This window comes from Scatophagus argus, chromosome 6 (genome assembly GCF_020382885.2).
Source record: "Scatophagus argus isolate fScaArg1 chromosome 6, fScaArg1.pri, whole genome shotgun sequence".
Lineage (NCBI taxonomy): Eukaryota > Metazoa > Chordata > Actinopteri > Scatophagidae > Scatophagus > Scatophagus argus.
The window spans coordinates 7,180,219-7,205,287 of record NC_058498.1 but is presented as its reverse complement, the minus strand read 5'-3'; the positions used below and the strand labels follow the sequence as shown (position 1 = coordinate 7,205,287).

Here is a 25,069-nt window from a genome sequence, read left to right as displayed (position 1 = left end):
ACTGAAGAATCATAGTGTATTAAAGTGGCATTTCCGTTTGGCTTTGAAGTTTCCTAGCTGTCTTATTAGGGAACATTTATGATTCATACTGTTCTTACTGACTCAAAATTAGCCCCATAATTTACCACTCGGATGTGTTCATCATCTGACAGAGTAGAGAAGTAAATGTTAGGATCATTAGTGGTGGGCAGTATTAGTGTTGTTATTCTTTCTCCATGGACCATTGAGGTTGAGGTCAGGACAGGATTGAGAGTAGTCTCGGCAAGTGGTTCTGCTGCTGTTTTCCAGGTCTGAAAATGGCAAGTTGTCCCTGGAAAATAAAATCAGGCCAGCAGTGGGCCCAGAAATGAGGGACTGTGGGATGAGACAATTACTAGTTATGTCACCACATGCATTCCTGGGTTACGAGTTCTCGCCAGCTGTGGCCAGGAGAGCACTCCCTCCTCTTTCTCCTCTCTGCACTCTCATAATAATAGAAAGCACCTACACTATAATATTAGCTGCAGTCTAATGAAGCTGCTGTCCAGTGAAAATTGGATGATTCTGAGTTAAGTGTTCCTTTATGTATTGAGAAAATAATCTTCCTTCTTTAGCTAAATAAATACACATTGGATAATCTCAAATAATGTAGAGTCTCGTAGCTGAAAACATTTTTTTTCCTTAGCTTATGGAAAGTTAACTAATTTTATTTTGACCAGAAGGACTACCATACTACAGTGGAAAACAAGCCTGAAACACTGCAGTACAGGAAGACTGGGACTGGCGTATCACAGGATTGTTGGTCCTATCTCCTGATTGTTGAAATCTCCCATTTTTGTTGCCTTAAAGATTTAAATACATGTGGTTTTTTTCCCAGTTTGCCTTTAACACTGAATTTCCTCTCTTGTGTCTCTTGCAGCCAACTCTAGAGATCAACCATCACGCAGGGAAGTCTTTAGACAGCTTCTGTAAGTGGCAGAAAAGCATCCAGCACCGTAACAGCTACGGCAACGCCATACCAGACAACGGGATCGCTCACCATGACACTGCTGTGCTTATAACCAGGTGAGGAATGCAAACGGACAAACCTTTCTCTGAGGAATGATGCGACTGCAGTTAAACATAAATACTCAGAATGATGACATTGTCTCTGAAGCCAAAACAAAAAATAGGTTTTTGCCTTTTTTTCCTCATGTGTGGGTGCAAGGCAAATAGCTGTATCAGTTTCAAGTGTATGTCACAAACCCAACTGTATTTCACTGTTTATTCAAAGGTTAAAACAGTGTTTTCCGCTGAGCTGAATTCTGACATTCCCAGCCCCTGTCCTCATAGACTTTCACGAAGCCAAGTCCAAGAGAGTATCTTGTCCTGTCTTTGGTGATGATAGCTGCGGCTACTCTGCCCAGCTCAGCATCTGGAGAGAAAACGTAAAAAGAGAGATAAGAGGAGGGTTGAAGAAAGTAGCCCAAAGTAAAAGTCATTTCTCTAACTGTTCTCTCTGTCGCTGATACTGCTGGAGGAAAACAGAGACAACAGCGATGGATGCATATCGAGCAGATGAAACACTGATGCTATTGAGTGAGGAATGCGCAGCAGCAAACAGCACAACCACAGCTTGGTCAGAGTTAACTGAATGGAATGGAGCTGCCACAAATACTTTCCTATCTAACAGAATGTATGAATTAATTATGTAAGAGGAGACATTAGAAAAGCTAGACAAATGTCTGTTTTTGTGATGGTGTCATTGTGAGAACACTTGGGTTTTACTACAGGATTTATCAAGCAGAGGATGGAAGCTGTCCAGACAGACGACACTACAGCGACTGTCCACGATTTCCTGCTATTGTTCTTTTAAAACTGTATCTGTCTGCTATCACTGCTGTCCACTGTCTGTCCATAATGTCTGTGTGAGTGTGTCTGTCACCATCTGTGAATATGCTGCATGTCCATGTCAAGTGTGTTTGTGCTTACGTAAATGTGATTGCATTGCGTCTCTTTAATGGTGCTGCCTGCTTCTTATGGGTCTTCTTCACTTCTGCAGGTACGACATCTGCATCCAGAAAAACAAGCCCTGTGAAACTCTAGGTAACACACACACCTGACCCCAACTAAATGCCTAATACACTGTCACACAGTAAACTGAGCCTAAACTTCACGGTTCGGAAGGTGCGTTATGTGTGTTGATGTTATATTTGAACTTTATTAAAATCATAGAGAAGAAGATGTTGAACTACTACACTGCATATGATTCAGCTAAAAGTAGCAGCATGTCCAGCATGTTAAGTCTGTCTGTCACCCAGAAGTTGAGATTAGTAAGGTTTGGTAGATCAGTCTGTGTTTTTCCCATAGCACTGGTGGTTCCACAGTCAGAGGAGAGGAGGGTGTACTTATGTGTGTGTGTGTGTGTGCATGTGTGTGTGTGTGCAACAGGTCTGGCTCCTGTGGGAGGGATGTGTGAGCCAGAGAGGAGCTGTAGCATCAACGAGGACATCGGCCTGGGAACAGCCTTCACTATCGCCCATGAGATCGGACACACGTGAGTGAAATGATTGATGTTATCAGACAGCAGAGCATTTCAGTGTCTTAGCCACAATATCATCCTAAGGATTTCAGCCTATCAGTCTGTCAGTCGACTGGTCTGATAGGTGGCTTGTCCATGACTTTGGTCCGGAGTGAATTATTGTGATGGATGTTGCATAGATGCAATAGATTTCAAACTATAGAGGAGGAGTTTATAACCCTTTGTTGTCAACTATCCCACCTGGTAGCTGTTCTTTAGCTGAGATGTCTTGTGTCTTTTCTCGTGTTCTGGTCCAGGATGATTCCTCCGTCCTCCAGATTGCATCTCCAGATCTCCAGAGACGATTGTAGACATAATCTCTAGCACCATGTGTTGATTGTGTTAATAATTGTATATTTTCTTGCTGTCACACAGTATATATGGGAAATTGGTGTCATGTGTGGCTGGTGCAGCACCTGATGATGCCTCTGTTTTGTATATCTAGATACCCTGGCTGACTTGGAACCTGTGCTTTACTTATTTGCCGGTTATAGCTGATGTGTATCACAAGTAATTTCATCTCCCTGTATATTGATTTGTAGTGAAAATCAACAGCCGTTACTGATTTTACCCCTTGCTTTCCCAGAGAAAACCATCAAGTTGGTTTGTTATTGGCGAGTGTCCTCCTTGCTTGGAGAAACTGAGTTTCCCATCACGTTTAGTTCACAAACAGACGTGAGAAATATGAAGACAGATGGTGGGTCCTTCGGGGTCCTGTCTCCCTAATGTTAAACGCAGGTAGCTTTCGAGTACCCCGAACGCAAACCTAAACAACTGGACATAGTGTGCTGATTAGTGTGTGTGTGGGTGTGTGTGTCTATATACAGTCTGTTTCCTCCGCATCAACACAATCAACATTTAGTTTCAATTGTCATATAAATTGTTTTGACATCACAGCACAGTATTAGATTAAACGCAGGCCTGTTTGTGGTGGACGACTTCCGTATGAAAAGACAAGACAGACCGAGACGGTAATGACTCAGCTGAGGGACGAAAAGCTTTCAGAACATTTATATTTCAGGCTCAAACACAGCTGCTGTGAGGGTCATCGCTGTCTGTCATGCCTGAGGGGAAAAAATACACCTAACTGACCATTAGCACAATGCAAGTCATTTTACCATTTCAGATTGAAGGTGGAGCATTTTAAAGAACTAAGATTCTTCTGGACAAGACTTCTCGTGTATTTCAGTATTTCAGCCAGTGGGATTCAGTCCTGGTCTGAGCAGAAAATTTATCTGCATCTATTGTAATAACTGATTTATTGTTTCAGCTTTTCTTCATTTCTTCTTTTTGTTTGTTAATAATGAATCGTTTTTATTTTTCAAGTTGTAAATTCCCATCTCTGATTTTATGTCAAATGGAAACAAGCAGGGCCCCAAGTCCCAATAAACAGAACTGCTGTCCACCTTTCTACGATAATAATAATTAAACATCTGATCATAGATGCACAGCTGTGAACTGTAGTCTTTCACGTTATGGCGATCAGCCATTTTAATGTCAATAATTTTATTTCCCCCAGGTTTGTGATTTGGGGTTATGGTCAAATATCCTTTGTGTGGTTTGATGTTAATTTAATTTATTTTGAGACCAGACCCCGACTGGCACGCCACACCCGACAATCAAACCACCACAACGTGCCTGCTCTTTAGATCCCACTGGCTCATCCACAGTGATGTTTTTTTTATCCCACTGACTGTTACTGCTTCACACAGCCTCAAAGTTTTGTCCCTGTAACAAAATGGGTTTTAGGTTCGGGATGAACCATGACGGTATGGGAAATGCCTGTGGGCCCCGCAGCCAGGAGACTGCCAAGCTGATGGCTGACCACATCACCATGAAGACAAACCCATTCATCTGGTCCGCCTGTAGCCGGGATTACATCACCAGCTTCCTGGAGTGAGTCAGCCTATCAGATATCTGCAAACCGCAAATAATTTGGTAATTAGAGGTTTGAGAAATAAAAATTCACTTGGATGTCAGAGTAACATTTTTGATTTGCAGAGAAACATTCGAGTAACAGATGCATCTTGGCAGTTGGCACATCCACAACCTTTTAATTATCCGAAGCTTGTTTGGATATTCTCAGAAAAACAACATTGCCAGTTATTGTATATTATAATCTCACTCCTTCCTGTCTCCTGTTTGGTGCCCTTTAGCTCAGGTATGGGATCCTGCCTGAACAATATTCCCCCCAAGCAGGAGTTTGTGTACCCCACCACAGCACCGGGTCAGGCCTACGACGCGGATGAGCAGTGCCGCTTCCAGTATGGCGTCAGATCTCAGCAATGCAAATACGCGGTGAGTGCGTTGTCTGTGCTTTTATCACGATATTGATATTGTTACACAGTATATACTTGCGTAGTACATTCAGAAAATTCCCAAGAAGGAATGTCAGCCTTACAAGTCAAGATATTTCATCAACATCAACGCAAGATCCTGTAACAAGACTAAGTGAGGCTGTACACTCTTGTCATCAAGCTAACATGCTCAAAATGAGTGGTAACATAGTGGTGTTTGCCATGTTAAGCATCTTAGTTGTGTGTGCGTGTGTCTTGGTGCGTGTCAGTGGAGGTTTTTCCCCATGGCATGAATCTGATTCTCACACAGCGGCGGAGAGGGCTGTTTCCTGGCTGTTGAAAATGTCCACAGAGGCTCCACAGATGTTTGTGCGCTTTCTGAACACTGCTCAGTGCTGCAAAGCCTGCTTTCAATGAACGAATGGATGGCAAAGTTAATAGAATATGGTTACGCTCTCCAGTCCCACCTCACACTTGAATGGGGTGCTGGAGACTGTCATGTCATGCCCAATAGGAACAGATGATGACAGAGGTGTCAGACCTCCTGGAAAAAGGAACCATTTCCAAAGTCCCACCAGGCGAGGTAAAAAGGGTTGCTACTCATGTTAGTTCCTAGAGCCAAAGAAAACAGGCAGAATGAGACTTCTCACTTTTCAGCAAATCCATAACGAAGAGGCCATTTCACATGCTCAGCCTAACAAGACTTAGCCACAGATCTGATATCACGCAGAGATTCTCCACAAAACGAATGGAACCTGAATGTCACACTTATTCAGCCTGCAGAACAAGGTTCACCAGAGCTGAGGTGGATCTGTTCACCTCTGGAGAAGATGGAGCGTGCCCTCTGTGGTTCTCCATGAGCACATGGGACGCCCCTCCAATGGGAGCGGATGCCTGATCTCGCTGACTGTGACCCAGAGCTGTCCTCTGTGTTTTTCTCCCAATTGCCCAGATTTCTCAGCTTTTAGCAGCACATTCAGGAGGAGAGCTTAACTGCCACTCTGGTGACTCCAGAAGGCACGAGCTACGCAATGGTTTCAGCTGCTGTCGGGGGATTCACGGCAAATTCTGCAGCGCACATCATACCCTCAGTTAACTTTTCTCCAGCTGTTAGTGGATAGAAACCTGGTGCTTTCTGCACTTAAAACATATGCTGGAGCCATTTCATTCTGTCGTGAACCCTACAGAGAGAGATCTGTCTCTGTGCATCTGCTGGTTAAATGCTTTTTAAAGGGACTCACGTTGAACTCTACTTCAAGTTGGCCTGTCTGACAGCGGGAGACATCTTGCAATACCTTTGCTGAATAGCACCCACTTTATTGCAGGTCAGCTTTTATTGGGCATACCGCTTTATAGACTGATACTTATTGATACTATGCGGTCAGAACATATGTACATAATAAAGCATATCCCCCACGTGTTATAAGTATCAGTGAAGAGGGTGTGGAGGGGAAGGTGAACAAGAATGTGTGATCTTGTGTCTTCACGTTCTGAAGCTTTGTCTCACTCTTTGTTCCTCCCTTTTTCTTTTTTCTCCCCCCCCCCCCATGTTTTCCTTATCCTTTCGTCGCACACATAGGAAGTCTGCAGTGAACTTTGGTGCATGAGCAAGAGCAACCGTTGCATCACCAGCAGCATTCCTGCTGCAGAGGGAACCATCTGTCAGACCAACACTATAGAGAAAGGGGTAAATGACCTTTTTCCTTTTTCTTCTTCCTTTTTGAAGGTCAAATGAAACTGGTGCGGGTAGGATCAAGTTGTTAATCTGGGACTGATTTTCTTGCCAAGCATAAAAAAGCAGCACATGTTCTCAGTCTGAGTCATCCTGGCTGTTGTTTTGTTTGGATAGCATGTTTTACTTCAAAAAGAAAGAAAAAAAGAGTTGCAGTGTATCTTGTGTTCTTGGTTTGTCCTGTATTCTTTGCAAGACTGGGACAGTGTTAGTCCATTTAGTCTGTTGATTGATGTTGTTATTTTTTTTACAAATCTTTGCCTTCTTGCTTTTTTATTTTACTGTTGTGTCTGTGAAACAGAACTGAAATATCTTCATGGATGCCGTCATTGTTGGTCTGTGAGTCCTTTGTATCTATTCATGTGTATAAATATACGTGTGCTTGTGCTGCAGTGGTGCTATAAGAGGGTGTGCGTGGCATATGGGACTCGTCCAGAGGGTGTGGACGGGGGCTGGGGTCCGTGGTCGCCCTGGGAGGAGTGCAGCAGAACCTGTGGAGGAGGAGTCTCTTCTTCTATCAGGCACTGTGACAACCCCAGGTATCGGTCTTGACTCATCTGAAGTGCATCACTCTGAGCACTCTCGTAACTCACGTAAACACAGAAAGGCCATGTAAAAACAGTTCAGGAAGGGCTGAGGCAGCAGTGTCACTTCTTTTTTTTTTATCGTGTTTGGTATAATTCAGATAGCAGTCTGAATCATCATCAAATAATCAATATCAGACTTGCTTTTGAATCAGAGCCTCATCATGAATTGATCCCTCATGTTGAATTGATTAAAGTGAGAATGAATTGACCCAAATCTGGGCCAGCATAGTTCTTCCGTATCATTTCTTTGTATCGTTTGCATGTTTGCTTTGGCTCCGCTCGGTTTAAATTTGTTGAAAGTTTAGCAGAGGCAGCCATTTGACGGTGGCTGACTCTGGCTTTCTTCTTGTTTTTTTCATTTTTTATGTCGAGGTGTTGTTGTGATGGTCTGTGATATACAGTGAAGCAATAAGAGAGGCAGACAGTGAGATTGAAAACACACTGATGAAGGCAGGCGAAGCAGGGATCAGGAGCCAGCCCTGCGTGGTGATGTGATGGAGGTTAGATCCTCTGAAATTGTACTCAGATGTGACTGACTTGTCCTATTCTCTTCGTGTTTGATTGTAGGCCAACCATTGGTGGAAAGTATTGTTTGGGGGAGAGAAAACGCTTCAGATCCTGCAATATCGATGTGAGTATTGCTGCTCTTCATCATCATGGCCATTATCACAGATTGGGTCAACTTAGTATAATCAAAATCCTATTATTTGAATTGTTTTTGTGTGTGTGTAGTCACTAAATGGGATCTGTTTGTGTATGTGTGTTACAGGAGTGCCCTGCAGGTTCTCGGGACTTCCGGGAGATTCAGTGCTCTGATTTTGACAGCATTGCTTTCCGAGGAAAATTTTACACCTGGAAGCCATACAGGGGGGGTGAGTGAGTAACCGGTCCGTGTGTGTGTCTGTGTGTAACTATCTTTGTGGGTATTTTTTGCACAGTTTTGATCTCTACAACAGATTTCCTTTTAGCCCCTAACATCACTGTCACTCACTGGTTAAAAGGAAGTACATGTACTCTACTGTCAGTCCCGCACTAATCAATATTTTTGATTTACTCGATATTATGACATGTTAATGTTGTGTTTACAGTTGCTGCTTGTTGCAGTTGTTTTTTGCTACAGTTGTTTCTAAAAGCTAACTACTGAATACATTTCACAAAATGAAAAAATCCATTCATCCATCCGTTATCATTAGTTGTAGGGATCAAGGTCAAAACACACAGCAGACTTACATGATACATGGCCATGGTATTTACTGTATATTTTAGGTAGCTGAGTACAGTAAACTATTTTTAAGCACGATACATAATTTTGGTAAGATCCAGCTGAGTACTGATTGCGTAGTCCACATCCTAAAACCAGTCAGACGTCTGGAGACAAAGTGTGTGTGTGTGTGTGTGCGCAGAGAGAGAGAGACAGGAGAAAGTGAAGCGAGACTGCAGATTCCCTCCTGTCTGGCCCACAGATGCTGGCTGCAGAGAGCCATGCATCCCACAATGCCTTGCAAGAATTCCTCGCTCCTGATGAGCACTACGTTGGACGTGAAAGATAAATAGTTTCAACGACATAACTGCCTTTAATCTAGCCCTCCAAAAACATAATGGCTTACAGAGATGGCTGGCCAGGCAATTCCAACTTCAGGCAACAAGTGCTCCTTTCATCAAGTCAGCTGATTTTACAATGGAAATCCCTTGCAGCTGTTAAAATAGGAAGAGTGCCATAGATTCTGCCCTACGTTAAGGCCAGATCACACTGCTTAGCCCCCTTCCCTGTCCTGTGCAGCCCTCTCACTCCCCTCAATTCTCTCTTTTCCTTTCACTTTTACCCCCTAACTCCAGGCAGACACTGTCATTTCCTTTGCTCTTTATAAATGTCTCTCTTTCTCTCACTTTATTTAGTTCACCATTATGCAATACCCCCCCCCCCCCTTTCATTTCTGTCCTAACACGAGAACAGAGGCAGCCTTTCTCTCTCAGCCAAGGACAGTTCATTAAAAAAGGTCTGTCGTATAAGCTGCCTTTTTTTTTCACTTTTTCTTTTTTAAACAAGCTGCTCTACGTTGCTGTTCACAGTCCAGCAGCATTCACATTCAACCTTCACACTCTGTACAATACACCCTGCAAATTACAACACACACACACACCCTGCTGCAAGCCATGGTTGCCCTGCCAATGCAAGGCACCATGGGAATTGTAGTTTTCCATGGTCAGACCACTTTATCATCTGCAGGCCTTGCAAGTACATACTCTCTCTCTCTCTCTGTCTGTCTGCCTTTCTCTCTTTCTTCCTTCCCAGTACATACTGTACCTGCTTCAGAGCTGCCAGCACAAACAAACACAGCCCAGACTGATGTCAACAGCCACTCAAATAGTGGAGCTGTTGGCGAGCTGCACAGATGAAAGAAGGATATATACCACTTGGCTGGAGACCTGTGGCAACAGTGTTTGCATGTGTGTCATTTGTGTGTGTGTCACAGCAGTGAAAGGAATACAGACAAAATAGAGAGTGAAAGGCTGCACAGTCATGCAAGCGCACATCATACATTGCTGTTTGTGTGTTTAGAGGTATTTATTCACATGTTGGTGTGTGCATGTGTTGGTGCAGGAATTCAGTTTTTGGGCAGTTGGCCTGCAGGAGGTTTGGTTGCTGTCTCAGTGACTGTTTCATTAGCCCACATTTAGATTCTGAACTGTTTCGAATATGTGCATTAGCTCAAGCTAGACTGCAGAATACTGGCCACAAGCTAGTAGTGTTTCACTTTCAGTTCTTGGAGAGACGTCTCAGAAGCATTTTTTTTTCCACGACTTGGATTAAGGTAGAGATGAAGATAGGGCATCGGGGAAGCAAATCCCATAAACTTATATTTTATCAGGAGGAAAAAACTCATCTTTTGAATTTTTCATTCTTTTCTTAGAGGAATTTTCTTCTGTGCTGACTTAAAAGTTGAAACGTGAAGTGGAAAAAAAAAAATCTCAGCTCGAGGTCCATTAAGTAGCTTTTGGACCTTTTGAATCGTTCTTCATCATGGGTCAGAGAAATGTCATTGCTGTCGTTTGCACTCGCACGCACATAACCATGACTATGCCAGTACTGCAACGTGTATTGTCACAGGAAAAAAATGGTAAATTGCAAACTTCCACAAAATAGAAAATATTAGGTTGTTGTTAGAGACTTTAATCGTGCCATCATTTATTCAGCATTTATCTTCTGTCATTGTGTGTGTGTGTGTGTGTAGGTGGGGTGAAGCCCTGCTCTCTCAATTGCCTGGCGGAAGGATACAACTTCTACACGGAGCGTGCTCCAGCTGTGGTGGACGGCACACCTTGCCGAGACGACTCTCTGGATGTGTGTGTAAACGGAGAGTGTAAGGTGAGATAAGACCTTCCTACGTATGTGTGTGTGTGTGTGTGTTTGTAAGCATCCATGCAAGTGTTTGATTGGAATGCAAGACATCAGAGGTTAAAGATGAAGCAGCGGAATAGAGGATCAACACATGATTGTATTCAAGTGAGATAATGTTGTTCATTCTAGCTCTCTAGACTCTGCACAGCCGCCTGCTGATGCTGATCATGATCAGCTGCTCCACTGAAAAACCGTCTTACCTCTGGCAGCGAGTTTACATTCCCATTAACGATGCTCTCTCTTAATCTTGACTATCAATCCTGGCTTTTTGTTAAACTGGAGGCTGCCTTGAGCTCCAACAGGTCCATGGAACCCATTTTGACACCCACATGGCACATTTGTGAAAGGATGTAGACAAACCAAAAAAAATCTAATAGCAGCAACCCTCAGTTTACATGTTTGCTGTTGATTTTTGTTTACTTTGGAAGGCAGCTCTTCTCCAAGAAGAGAGCAGAAGGCTTTGGATGGGGAGAAAAACATGTGAGGTGAAAGATGAGAGAACTAAACCTCAAACTTAAGGACATCCAGCTTGTTGTTTTGTGGTCGCATGGAGTGCCAAAACATTTTTTTGTTCAGCTCCCCCTCGCGTGCCTCTTACCCCCCACGATCTCGCTTGGTTCAGTAGATAGAGGAGCTGAGGGAGGCTGGAGTCCCTGCACTCATCCAAAAAAAGGATTTTGTTTATCAACATCTCCACTCTGTTCTCCTCTCCTCTCCCTTTCTCTTTCCCTGCTCTCTGCTCTGTTCTGCTCTGGAAGAACTCAGTGACCCTGCAGCTCAGCTGTTTGTCTGTCTGCACTGCAGGCAGCCTTTCATTCACTGCACTCTTATTCTTATTCATTCTTCTCATTTTTGTCTCTGTCCCTCCTTCTTTCTTGCGATTTTTGTGCCTGCGATCCATTCAGAGCTTCTTCCTCCAGCTCCTTCTACTCCATCGTCATACCTCTCATGTATTTTGTGTACAAATAAAACTTCAAACAATACTTTGGAGAAATCGCTTGTTTGCAGCCTCATGCTGGCTTCAGCTGGGCTCTGACAGTGACTAGAAGGGAGAAACAGGAGAAGAGTGGGAGGCAGCAAAAGAACCTGGGAACAGATGGTCCAGCTGAACATGCCGCTGCGGTTGAACGGCACGTCAGCCAGAGCCCCTTTTTCCCAGATCTGTTGGACAAAATATAAAGGACTGGATTTACTAAGAAAATGGCTTTTGCGCAAATGTGCACCGCGGTTTTCATTGCGTTTGCGGCCATAATCTGTGAGTATTCAGCATCTGATTTACTGAGGCCGGAGCTCATTACGCAGTCAGCTCCTGGACTACATCTGGTACTCTCCTCCAGATGCAGTCTGCCAGTGAAGGAGAGCTTACAGGTACAGCTCCTCATGATATAATAATCTTCAGCACATAATTAATAATAGGAGGCAATAAACATGTTAATGGTAAGCAAAAAGGAAATGAATGAATGAAAAAAATGAAATGTGAGACAAATCGAATGTACAAAACATACATGAGATACACGCAGTAACACCTGGTAGAGGGAGAGAGGCAGACGGAGCAGGTGTAGGTGGAGATGACGTCGATATTAATGCTTAAGCAAACACAGAAAATGCGTGTTTAAAGGCCAACAAAACAATGGAAAGTTTGGTGGCAGCCTGTAGAGATATTACAGTTCATTGATGGTCAAGTCTGATGACCACAAATCACTCTGTTCATTTACATTGCAGTAATCAGATGTTATTGTTATTATTGTTCATTAGTAATAGCCCTAATGCTTTAGTTTCATCTCTGATAATCAGTTTTTAGCCAAAAAGTAAACCCAGCCCAGAGTGTGCATGTATTAGCAACACCTGTTCTTTCACAGAATTAACAGAGCAGGTAAATGCAGGTGAGGCCTGTGCTCAGGCAGACACCTGCTGGTCTGTCTCAGTTTTAAAGTGTAGAGGACAGATCAGAAGAAATTTCAAGCTTTGAAGTTGAGGCAGCTGCAACTTAGACATTTAGTAAAGGCGCTCTGAAAGACATTGTAGTTAGTTCATCCTTTCTCGCAGCTGGTGCGCTGAGTGTTTTGCAGGCTCGAGTCAAGCGCCTCTAATAAGAGTTCTCTGGTTCTTCCTGGTTTCATATAATATCAGAGGGTCTTGAATTTCCACTTCCCTGTCCTCGGAGCAGTTATGAATCCAAATCACTGCATCTTTGTCACCTTTATATCAATTCATTTATACCAAATGCAAATATGTATTTGATATACTCAATATCTATGGAGTTATTTAAGGTATTATGCACTGTGCTGTCTCTCACTTCTCCTGATATCCCAGTGCCACAAACAGTTTTATTTGCTTTCTGTATTGTAAAACAGTCATTGAAAACTAGAAACTGTTTGGATCTTTGCCATTTGAAACTACACACGTTATAAAGCCACCAGATAACCATGGCATGAATCACAGTTTCAACTCTGGATTTACTTTTTTTTTTTTTTACTATGAACTCTGATCTAATCAGTGTAAAAGTAATAATAAACCTAAGCTTCATTATCCCTCCCTACAATAACCAAATGTCACAAAAATATATGAGAACGAGAGCAGTTGCCATTCATTCTCTACACTCTTGTTTAGGTTTGGTTCACTGTTAAATAGTTTGAGTGAAACCACCTGCTTCGCTCATCGTGAACCTTATTTATGTCGACAGCAGAGTTTAGCAACCTAAGAGCATCATGTCTGCTCAGAATCAGAACACATCTGGACTTACCATCTGATATTTCTGTGTTTTTGCAAAAGTGGTCTGGAAGACATTAGAGATAATCCCTCAGCCAGCCTCTGACACCTCTCTGTTCACTGAGCGTGGCCCCTTTCACCCATGACCCTGAGTGACCCTGCAGCTCGCTTGTTTCTCCGTTCTCGCAGCATGTAGGGTGTGATCGTATCCTCGGCTCAGACGTTCGCGAGGACCGATGCCGGATCTGCGGGGGTGACGGGAGCAGCTGTGTGTCTGTGGAAGGACTCTTCAACGACTCGCTGCCCGAAGGAGGTACATAAACAAAACACTCCGGCACCGGTCATCACGCGAATTTTCTTTTGGAAGCCACGGAGGTTTCTTCACGTATTAAGATTTTGTCTGTCCTGATTTCATTGGCAGCTGGGAAGGGTGGTTTAAAGCGAATTTGGTACACTCTCCACTCTCCTGAGAATCAGATTAGGTCAGCATGAGCCGTTTAACACGAGAGGTTACGCAACAACAATTTTTCTGTTGTCCCAAGAATGTGCACATTCAAGGTTTGTATTCTGATACTCCGGACTGCGAATGCATCTTGGAAAACTGTCTTGCGTTGTGAGTTAGGATGCCCAGATATTGAAAATGTTTTGCCTAATAATGTTCACATGTAAACACTGTTCAGCAGCATACTGTTACAGTTATTTATTTACTAAAGCCAGCTAAATCTAAATTACTGAATCACCACAGAAGAGTCAGTTATTTCAGCACCTGCTGAACTTTTGGTATTTCTGTATTGAGGACATGTATATACAATAGATGAGAGTTGACGCAGCCCAGATTCAGAGTTGGCATTACGGATAGTAACAGTCCCAAGTCTTATCCATCATTGTGTCTACATCAATTTATATAAATGTATATGAATTGCTGCGTTGGCCACTAAAGTCTTAGTGGAAGACCTCAGTATTTGGGTTATTCAGTCCATCAATAGACACTTTGTAGGGCTGACAAAAAGTTCGAACTGTTTATGATCTGCGTGGAAATGAAACAATATATTATGTCAACTAAATAGGTGACCAAGGGGAAGTGCATACGGAGAGAAAAGAATAGGACCCAGAATCGAACCATGAGGTACACCGCAACAATGTGCATAGACCTACCAACAAAAAAAATGCCCATCATAGAGAGCAGCAGCAGTTTCAAATGCAGCAATAAGGTGAAGTAGAAATAAAATATGAGGGCATACTTATGGGAGGATGTTTGACCTATAAATAAAGGTCCACAGATCTTTGCATAAAGATACTATTAGTACCTTCTACAATATACTGAATAATCAAATGACTTAAGTCAGCTCAGTACCACACACAGATACACATCAACTGTTTCCAAGCAACGAACCCTAAGAAGACAAAGAAAGACTCCTTAAATAACTTCAGCTGAGATAAATATACACACATACATGCCATACGCTGTATATACGCCATACGCTGTATATACATATATATATTTATCCTCCAGCCTCCAAGGGACACGTGTCACACAGATTTATTTGAGGTCCAACCAGTGTGGCTTGAGGTCCAGCTGCTTTTGGATCTATTCTGGGTTACGTTTCTCCCCACAACACCAACCTCAGAGTTTCTCACCCAACTGTCAACACCACTCACCCCCTTTCAGGATTCCTCTGAGGGACACACCCTGAACAGACAGTCATGCTCTGGACCACAGTGACCAGGCCACTCTGTCAGCCTCAGCTGAGGTCTCGACTGCCCTCAAAATATCTGACATTATTGTTGGCCAAAAAAAAATGTGTTAGTAAGGCTGAAGTCAAAGTGTAACGTTGTTAATTTGTGTGTTTTCTGATCTGAGGAATTTATCCATGGTCAGTGCTATTATTAAAGCTCCAGTAATATAGTATTGAACTCCCTTAATGTTTGAGGAACTGCAAGAGACCAATTAAAAGAAGTACTGAAAGTGACGTAGCAGAGGTTGAGATTTCCCTTTAATTAACTTTTATTCCATAGTTTCGGTCAAACTCCAAAAATGCTGGCTCCTGCAACGTCCGTAATAAAACTAAATTTCTAACTCTACACCCTCAGTTTGTAATGCAGGCGTTGTGTTAAAAGCTTCAAGCCTGAGCTGAGAAACCATCCTCAGGGTTATTTTCTCAGATTTTTGAGAGCTCCCTCCAGAGCAACAGATGACTTCTTAAAATCATTTTTCATGGCTTAAGTGTCCTACTCGTGATAAATAAGCTGATCTTTAAAAAGTTATCACATACAGACAGTCCAACATATCATATCCACTTGTTTGGTTTTGTTCCTAAAATGAGCACTATATAGTCAAAAGTTAGTGGACACCAATGTGATTGTTGAATAACTCATTTCAAAACCATGAGTAACAATATGCTGCTATAACTGCTTCTGGGAAAGCTTTGGCAGCTTTCAGAGCCTGGCTGCAAGGATTTGCTTCCCATTCAGCCACAGGAGCATTAATGAGGTTGGGCACTGATGTTAGGCGATTAAGGCCTGGTTCTCAGTTGTCGTTCCAGTTCATCCCAAAGTTCGGGTTAACGTCAGGGCTCAAGGTGCATAGACAGTAGTGTCAACATACTTAAGGCCGTATAATGTGCATTTTCCAAATGCTTTTTTTGCCAGTAGAACTTTAGGGAACTGAGTTCAGTTGAGTTTAAACCACATACTTAACTTGTCAAAAGTCCTAAAAGTCTAAACTCGACTTTGAACTTTTTCACAACTGCAGAACAGCTTGGTCTCAGCTAAACTCCAGATCCAGGATGGGAGGCTTATTCTTGGCACAAAAAAGATTTATGACTGTCGGCATCACTCTGTCACATCTATAACAAGCTTCTGATTTCTCTAAACTCCTGAAGCCTTTAGCCAGTGCTTCTCCTCTCTGCTCAAGTGATTTAAATATGGTCTGGGATTAAGCCAGACCACTGAATCTACAAAACAGTAAAAAAAAAGAAAACACATGAATGACTAATGGAGTTCCTTACATCCCAGAAAAGGGAAGTTGCTGTGGTGGGCCTTGCTCTGTGCTCTCAGTTTAGAAGCAACAATGTCCCCTTAAGTCTATTTCCATCTGTCCAGCCTGTAGCTCTGGGAGGCGGTGAAGGGTTACTGAAGTGTCAAGGGCCGGGGGTTTACAGCACCTTTGCTGTCTGTTTACCACACATGTCCCTGATTGTTAACAGAAGAACACACTTTTCTCGCACTTTTGCTCTCACTGTGCGTGTCTCCGAGGCCAAAAACCTCAAAGCCAGACCCTCTAATCCTCCACGCCTCCAACAAGAAACCCAGATCAGGGTCAGTCCCTCCTCTCAGAGCTCCATGGAGAGGTCACGAGCCAAACTGCATCTTTCCTCTTGTGGTCAGAGCGCTGGAAGGAATTGTTTCATTCCTTCCATTTTTTATTCCGTCTTTCTCTAGTGAGGCTGAACTTATTAACAGGGCTGCTGTGGATGGCCTGTTGGGTGGACAGTAGGGAGGAGCTGAGAAAAGCAGAGCGATGCCGGCTGGAGGTGAGACGAGCGTAAAAAAGAAAGGGTACAACAGACCAAAACAGATGGAGGGAACGGAGAGAATAAGAGGAGAGTCGAGACTGGGTCTTGGCATGGTTCTCGGTCTCTAGCAAAGAGCCAAGCGGGGCAGCTGAGGCCGACTGCCCAGGAATGCAGCTGGAATCTGAAGCCTCTGCTTAGTCCATCAGCGTCCCACAGAGCTTGACACTGCTCATGCATCGTTCCCTCTGACCCCTAGTCAATAAACCTCCTTCACCTTTCTTTAATTTTTTGCCTTTGTGCCGGTCTGTGTGTGTCTCAGGTTATGAAGAGGTGGTCAGAATTCCTAAAGGATCGGTGTTCATCCACATACAAGAGCTCAACATCTCCCTCAACTACCTTGGTAAGATGGTATTCAAGCTGATGTTTGGTATGACTGCCAGTCAAATACTTAAAGAAAGTTAGTTGTGTTTTACAGCAATAGGATGTGGAATCTCCTGGAATAGTCCAACATTTTGGGAAATTTGTTGTCTTCGTTAGTTTCAGTTAAATATCTTTGCATTCAACAGGTCGCTTTTATGTCTTACTAAAATGTTACAGCAGGAAGAGCACAGGTGTTACTGATAACATAATGATAACTGAATAGACAGTCAAGGTCCTTCCTCTCCCCATATCCCCCAGTGGGACCTTATTTCACTCCCAAGTTGGGTGACTGGAGGTTTTCCTGTTCTAATCTGCTAACATTGTCTGAGTGTAGCTTTAGCTTAAACACTAGAAACATGGGGAAATGGCTTAGATCGTCATAAGTGCATTAAGCCATCTCCAAAGGTGTCGGGTGTTTTCACATGTTTGTATTTGACTTTTGTAAAAAACAGCAAAGGAGAAATTATGGTCGAATGAGCAGTTAACTCTAATATTAGAGCAAATTCTTGACACTGTGTCTGCTCCCGGGATACTTTTTTACAGTTAGTGCATTTCTTTCTTTCTTTTGCTTTACCGTCTCTCTTCAACATCTTCCTCCCTCTCCTCTGTGCCCCAGTGCTGAAGGGTAAAGGGGACCAGTTCTTTATCAATGGGAAACTCACCATTGACACACCGCGCAGGTTCGACATTGCCGGTACTACCTTCCACTACAGGCGGCCCACTGACGGACCAGAAACGCTTGAAGCTCTGGGACCAACAAACATAACCCTGATTGTCATGGTAAGAAAGGAAATTAAAACAAAAGTCCAAAAGCTATCTTCACTATGTAGTGTTAAATGTTTCCTTGTGTGTTTAGGTGCTGGTGAGGGAAGAGAACCCAGGGATCCACTATCGTTTCAACCCCCCACTGAACAGGGATCCCCTGTCCAGTTTTGCCTGGCACTACACCTCCTGGTCACGCTGCTCAGCTCTCTGTGCAGGAGGTAGACACACACACGCACACACACAAACTTTCACTTAAGAGGATATTGTTATTATTATATTATCTGAAACATAACCACTACAAGCCTAACTTCAGTCCTAAAATCTAAATATACTGTGATGGTGTGAACGGATTTTTGTGCCACTCACACAGAGCAGAATTCACAAAAACGTCTTATATTACATGGCTAAAACATCTGTTTTGGTCAGTTAGAAAGATTAGAGTCATTTATTTGGGGCTAGATTCAATTCATTTAAGTGGTTAAAGGAATTGTTCAACTTTTTGTGAAATCTGCTGTTACTTGAAGTCACTGCTCCTCGCCAAGAAGAATTTAACCCTTACGTTTATGTGCGAATTAATCAAACAAGACATAATGTGTCAGTTAGAGAGACGATGTTGATGTGCCAACACAGAGAGATGCCACACAGAGCACTCAGGGTAAATCGGTGTCGTAGACTAACGCTGACCCAGGGAGGCCATGGGACTGGAGTGTTTGTGAAGTCCACGTTGAGGTGTTTGAGCAGTTCAGGGTCTCTGAGGCTTTGGAGATATCACACACAGCCAATCTGGCTTTTCCTCTCTAGTCTTTGTGAGTTAATGATCCATGTCGCTTTACCTGATAAGAGCTAATGTTCCCCCTCTGAGAAACAAATTATTTCACTTGCCGTGAAGAGGAGCACATGAATGTGTGTGTGTGTGGGGGGGGGTGAACATTTAGTGAGAAGGCAGCATTTTTTATTTAATTTTTTTTTTAATCAAGGTGCTTTTTTTGGGAAATGTTTTTATGACATTATTTCAGGTCTCCGACTTTGACATGGAGTCACTATGTGCAAGCTCCAGTTGATGTGTAACATGCAGCAGCACATGTGTGTGCCATTGCAAATCAATTAGGAAATGTTGTGTAAGGGAGTTTTATAAGATAAATGTCCCTGTCATACACATTTATATTTGCTGCTGCTGCTGTTTGCTGCTGAAACTTTGAGTGTTTAATGTTGACATTATTAAAACTTAACCACACAATTCATCTCAGCTACATGACAGGCTCCATATGTCATCAGGCATTCAAAAGCACAACATGGAGAATGACTGCTGCTGTATATGTAGCACCTTTTAATGCCTTTTTGTACTTTTGCCTCGCCTGTGGTCAGGCGTGCAGATCCAGCAGGTGGTGTGCAAGAGGCAAACAGATCACTCAGTCGTCTACAACCACTTCTGTGACAAGAAGAGTAAACCCAAAGAGAAGAGACGATCCTGCAATACTGAGCCGTGCTCCCCGAGGTGAGAAGATGACAGATTTACTTCGTGTGGAATGCAGATGTATTTCCTCTTGTTGTGTGTGACTGTGTGTGATTGTTTATATCCACATGTTGCATTTTATCTCGCTTACACCATACGTCTCTATTTCTGTCTCCACTGTGCTCCTTATTGTACCTGTATGATGAAATGCCATTGTGCTGACAGCATGATGATATTTGGATGTAATTTAAATACGTCAGTGCAGTGATTGTTCAGGTTTCATTCTACACACTCTGATAGTAATACAATAAACACCATTTTCATTTACTAATTATAATATGTCAGGGAGGTTTTGAGGTATTTGATACCATGTTTTCCTTTACACGCTGCATAATGGATCTTTAGACACATTCACATTGTTTCATCAAAGCATTTATTAAGTGTCGTTTACTTATTTGTGCAAATATGCACTTGTTTGTGTACTTTAGTTGTTGTCATCTACATATGCTCAGTGCAAGGCCCCCTCCCCCCTCCCAAACAAACAAACTGAGGGCTCTTCTCTGCCTCTAGCTGGTGGACAGGAGAGTGGTCGGACTGCAGCCGCAGCTGTAATGGCGGCCTGCGGACACGGGAGGTTTTATGTAAAAGGAGGATTTCTGGGACAGAGGAGAAGGTCCTGGACGACTCGGCGTGTACGTCCCTACGCCCTTCTCTCACAGAGCCCTGCAGCAACCACAGCTGCCCCCCTGAATGGCTGGCTTTGGACTGGTCAGAGGTAGGCAGACGTCTCCAGTCATGCATGTGGTCTGCATGCACTCCTGCAGTGTTTTTCAGTCAACTCGTGGCTGAATTTCAACCAATACTCGAGTTTTCTGTAGAATTCCTCTGAGATGAAGTAACAGTTTATTTTCCATTTGAACCTAAGAAACCCAAACATCTGCCAGGAGAAAGTAAGAGTACCTAAACCATGAAATGCACAACAGAGGCACGGAGCAGACAAATACATCACACTGAGCGTGTTGTTAAAGTCAGGAATACATATTGTTACACTCGTCATGTGGGGATTCTCTGACCTAATTTTATTTTATTACCCTCATTACCTCAGGTTTCAGGAGTCTGTGGGAGTTTAAGGCTGCCTTTTGTCTTTGTAGCTCTGCTCACGTGTAAACAACAACTTTAAGACACGTCTTGTTGACCTTCTCCAGTGTTCCTCAGCACCGCAGGCCTGGGAAGTCTGTCTTGTCATATCCCACTGTGCTCCTGGAAATCCTGTTCTCACAGTTCCAGATGATTTGAAACCAGTTTATATGGTGTCAGAGATGCCGCGATGTTCAACTTTTGTCTGTCGTCTTGTGTAATGTAGTGATGGCACATGCTGAAGAGGAAGGAGGATGTCCATCTGATTTACAGGAACTAAGCAGGCTCTTAACTTGGTTTCTTGTATGGCTGCTGCCCTCTGCTGAGTGGATTAAGAATATTTCTTTTTTATTTCTTTCTCATGACCACAGTGACCCCCCCCTCCGCTGCACCCTCCTATCGCCTCCATCTCCCTGCCCTCCCACCTGATGTTTTCCCTTTTTCTCCCTCTTTCTGCAGTGCACGCCCAGCTGTGGTCCTGGCTACAGGCACCGTGTGGTCTTGTGTAAGAGCGGGGAGAGCGGTGACACGCTGCCGGAGTCCAAGTGCCCCAAACATGGCCGACCCACCTCCAGAGTCCGCTGTAACTTAAAGCGCTGCCCTCCCCCTCAGTGGGTGACAGGTCCCTGGGGAGAGGTAAGGTGATTGGCTTCTAGCTTTAGGGGTTTTATACAACTCATTGTCTGTTTTGTGCTTTAATACTATCAACAGTTGAAATATGTGTATGTTCTGTGTGTGTGTGTGTGTGTGTGTGTGTGCGTGTGTGTGTGTATGTGTCTTAGTGTTCTGCCAAGTGCGGTCTGGGTCAGGAGATGCGTTCGGTGCAGTGTCTGACCCACACTGGCCAGCCGTCCAATGAGTGTCTGGAACATCAGCGGCCAGCGGCCATGCAGCAGTGCAAGAGCAAATGTGACCTCAGTCTGCCTGTCAATACAGACAACCCCGAAGGTCAAAGTTCACTCACTGCAGCTTCTCCTGTTCCACAGAAAGAACAATATGGAAACGTTTTCACATGTCACTTTGATGTTGTATTCGAAAGATTAAGTTCTCAAATCTCAAAATCCCCTAATTTGTTGAACAAATCACGAAATCAGTGACACATTCTGTTGTTAGATTTTTTTTTCATTGTTTATTTAAATTTATTCTAAAAAAATTTATTGTATAATAAACATGGAATAACGCCATTTGTTAAAGAGCTTTAAGCCTTTGAGTAGTAAACGTGGATAAATGTTATAATATTCTTGTTTCTCACAGATCTGCTGTAAAAACTTGAAACTGTTTCTTGTTTGTCTTCCCTGCAGAGTGTAAAGATGTGAACACTGTGGCCTACTGCCCCCTGGTGCTCAGGTTCAAGTTCTGCAGCCGGCCGTATTTCAGGCAAATGTGCTGCAAGACCTGCCAGGGACACTGACCTGGACACCACGAAACTCACAGCATCCATCTTTGGGTCCTGTACACACTCACAGTAAGCCTGAAAACCCTCCCACTGAGCCTTTTAACAGCAGCCCTCACACTACCTCTATCAGAGGAGCGTGAGATCAAACTGGGATGCCGTCGGACCTACACCTGGTCCCGTAACTGCTAAGAGGGACCTTTTTTCCAGCCAGAATCCAGCCCGAACCAGACGCCTCTCTGGGCCGAGATGAGTTACACATTCCACTGGAGAGAGGGCTGCTGAAACCTGGAGGGGCAGAGGAGGGAGGAGAGAGGGAGTATCCCTCCATCGTCTTTTAGGATGAACCCTCTCTCTCTCTCTTTGTCTGTCTTCATAAAAGATCCCTCTGTTGTAATATTTTGGTGCTACTATATTTCACTTTGGCCGCAGGGCTGGTTGCAGTACTCCCTCAAACCTGTATGTTAACGGGTGACGTTCGTTTAGTTATGAATTGAAAAATCCACTCTGTAAAGAAAATGATTTTCCAGATATCTTTGCCCATGAAAAGGAATATCTTTATATGCTATAAAATGAAAGATTTCTATGTTATCTAATAGTTGTTACTTGACCACATTGTTTTACGCCATTGCTTTCTTCCCATATCAATGTATTCATCAAGTTCTCACTGTTATTCAGCTGAAGTGTGAGCAGAGTTTGATTTGCACAAAGTGTCAACAGTCTTGTGTATTTTATGTTTGTGTTGATGTGATTTGACTTGATGTCTCTGTGGAAGCTATAAATGTCTCACTGCATTGAACCCGCCGTAGTCTTGACATTTTGTTTAGTTTGCTTAAATGTTCTCTACAGTAAAACAGGACAAGACACATCGAGACACTGCCTTAGTAATGTGAGCAAAGCCAGTGCTGACTCGCCAGGACGCTTTCAGATAATAGGATGTTATTTTGTGTTGTGGCTGCAGACTGTGGCAGCTTGTGCAAAAAAAACAACTTCACAAAGGAGATTTAGTAGCTCAGCTCGGGGTCATTATCTGAAAATCCCTCAGCGTTGGGCCTGGGGCTGTTAATTTATATACATATATATATTTTTTTTGGTTTATTTTTGCCACATGTTACCAGTCATTCAACAGTGCTTGTGACTTTTACTGTGAGTGGAAATTCAGAGCACAGTGATGGACACAGTGAGTCAGCTCTGCCAGCGGGATCAGACCTCTGACGACACCACTTTCATATATCTTTTTACTGTAGGGGTGCTAATCTGGTGATTTCTTTTCATGGCTATCGGAATATTACATTCGATTTCTGCCGTGAGATTTCCCCTAAATCCTTCACACTGAACCTTTAATGAATCACTCAGTGTATAACTTAGCGTGTGCTGAATTCTCAAAAACAAAAATAATCAAAAATGATCGGCGGATCACAGAAGCTAAATGATGCTCTCATGTCGTGAACCCACGTTGCCCAAGATAGCAGTGTGATTATGTGATCCAAAAGGAAGAGCATCACCTGACCCAAATATTGAATGGTGATTTCATTGAAGATTTTCTACTTAGACAGTAGTTTCAGCTCTTTCTCCTTCCTGCAGTGTTCCCTTTTAGAAATGCCGAGTCAGAAGCTCAGAGATCAGTCATCGCTGTGACGCCCGCTGTGCTCTGAACTCTGCTGTGGTCAAACTATTCTCAAATATTCACACTGATCACCGCTATAAACAGCTCTGTATAGCACTAAATGTCACATAATTTCATTGTAAAGAGACGAAGCTGCAGTATGTCTGTGTGGGGTTTAGCTGCAATGTTGTTGTTGTTGTTGTTGTTGTTTTCCCTTTGTGGTGCTTTGGTTTGGATTGGTGCTATTAGTTCACCTCTTTTGACATTGTTTCTGAGTTATAATTTTAACAGTTGTGCTTTTAATTATTTAGACGTCAGTTTGAGCCTTTTGTAACAGTATCAAATTACAGAGCTGGCCCGAGGTGTAAAACCGCAGCTGCTTAGGGCCCCTCACCTACCAGGGGCCCCCTTTGGTTTCCTATGTTCATTCTCTGATAATATGAGTTTAGTTTACACTCTCTGACTTGGTTAAAAGTTCCCAACAGTGCCCCTAAAACGCAGCTCACTGGACAAATATGTACAAGTGCATGTATGTAATACAAATGTCACATACTCTAACAATTTCTGAAGGAGTACTATACAAAGTATTTTCATTTCCAGGTGCTCTTAACAATATGGGGATGACAAAAATCCATTTTACTGGTGTTAAACAAGCATTTGGGTTTGGGAACAAATTTTAGAATTTTGACAAATAACTTTTGTTAAATATTTGGTTTTGTTGGATTGTGCATGGGGTTCCAGAAAGTCTTCTAATCCATTTATGTGGAATATAGAAACATTGAGAATATGTAATTGAAAAATCCAGTTGAGCCGTATTTCATCGGAGCGTACGGCTTACTTAATCATTGCAGTTTTTTCAGGACTGAATAGCATGAAATACCAGTTGTAACATTTTCAATTGCACATATTGTTTCAGAAGATAATTCAAAGAATCATTGCCAGATATTTCCTGTTTAAGCATCAGAAAGGCATTTCCTCTGTATTTACCTGTGCCTTTATTAAAGGTTCACACTGAGTAGTGAGCCTGTTTTCTGAACAAGTAAGAGGAACAGTACCGGTTATTGTTGTTTTGTTTGTCACATGCTAATTATAACACGACATGTACTGTATGTTGTTCAGTAGAAAATGAATGCGTTTGTCCCCCATGTACATCTTTTTCAAAGGAAACATTACATTGAATAAACATGGCGCATTGTTGGTTCTAAGACTTGAGATGTGGTCATTTTGAGTCTTCGTATCAGCACTGAAAACATTTGATGTGCTCGTGCTAAAATTAGCATCCAGACAGGCTGAGATCATCAGTGATGGTCATCTGTTTCTGGATCTTTGTAGAAAGGATGAAGTAAGAATTCCTTTCTGGTGTCTGAATGAGGCTGAGTCGTCCCTGACTGTCAGCTGACTGTGTGTGTGTGTGTATACATATTGAATACTGCATGTGTGTACATTTACTCTGTAAACCTGGAAAGAGTTTAGATTTATGCTTTTTTTCTACCCTTCTTACAATGAAAAATGAAAA

At 42.9% G+C, this 25,069-nt stretch overlaps 1 protein-coding gene across 6 annotated transcripts in view; it reads left to right on the top strand.

Annotated features, from left to right (window-relative positions):
• Positions 1 to 24,765, top strand: part of adamts10 (ADAM metallopeptidase with thrombospondin type 1 motif, 10) — a 43,275-nt gene extending 18,510 nt beyond the window's left edge. For 5 of the 6 annotated variants that reach the window (XM_046392096.1, XM_046392095.1, XM_046392097.1 and 2 more), the window contains 19 exons: positions 899 to 1,044; positions 2,021 to 2,064; positions 2,410 to 2,515; positions 4,289 to 4,435; positions 4,696 to 4,837; positions 6,416 to 6,523; positions 6,962 to 7,107; positions 7,723 to 7,786; positions 7,925 to 8,027; positions 10,389 to 10,522; positions 13,454 to 13,577; positions 17,099 to 17,179; positions 17,816 to 17,979; positions 18,056 to 18,182; positions 19,330 to 19,459; positions 19,988 to 20,192; positions 21,014 to 21,190; positions 21,337 to 21,502; positions 21,856 to 24,765. In XM_046392096.1, the coding sequence (XP_046248052.1) occupies positions 899 to 1,044; positions 2,021 to 2,064; positions 2,410 to 2,515; positions 4,289 to 4,435; positions 4,696 to 4,837; positions 6,416 to 6,523; positions 6,962 to 7,107; positions 7,723 to 7,786; positions 7,925 to 8,027; positions 10,389 to 10,522; positions 13,454 to 13,577; positions 17,099 to 17,179; positions 17,816 to 17,979; positions 18,056 to 18,182; positions 19,330 to 19,459; positions 19,988 to 20,192; positions 21,014 to 21,190; positions 21,337 to 21,502; positions 21,856 to 21,965 (2,424 nt within the window). In that variant the 3' untranslated portion in view covers positions 21,966 to 24,765. Of the gene's footprint in view, positions 1 to 898; positions 1,045 to 2,020; positions 2,065 to 2,409; positions 2,516 to 4,288; positions 4,436 to 4,695; positions 4,838 to 6,415; positions 6,524 to 6,961; positions 7,108 to 7,722; positions 7,787 to 7,924; positions 8,028 to 10,388; positions 10,523 to 13,453; positions 13,578 to 17,098; positions 17,180 to 17,815; positions 17,980 to 18,055; positions 18,183 to 19,329; positions 19,460 to 19,987; positions 20,193 to 21,013; positions 21,196 to 21,336; positions 21,503 to 21,855 lie in introns of all 6 variants that reach the window. The other variant, XR_006843631.1, reaches the window with a different exon arrangement.
• Positions 24,766 to 25,069: the final 304 nt, after the last annotated feature.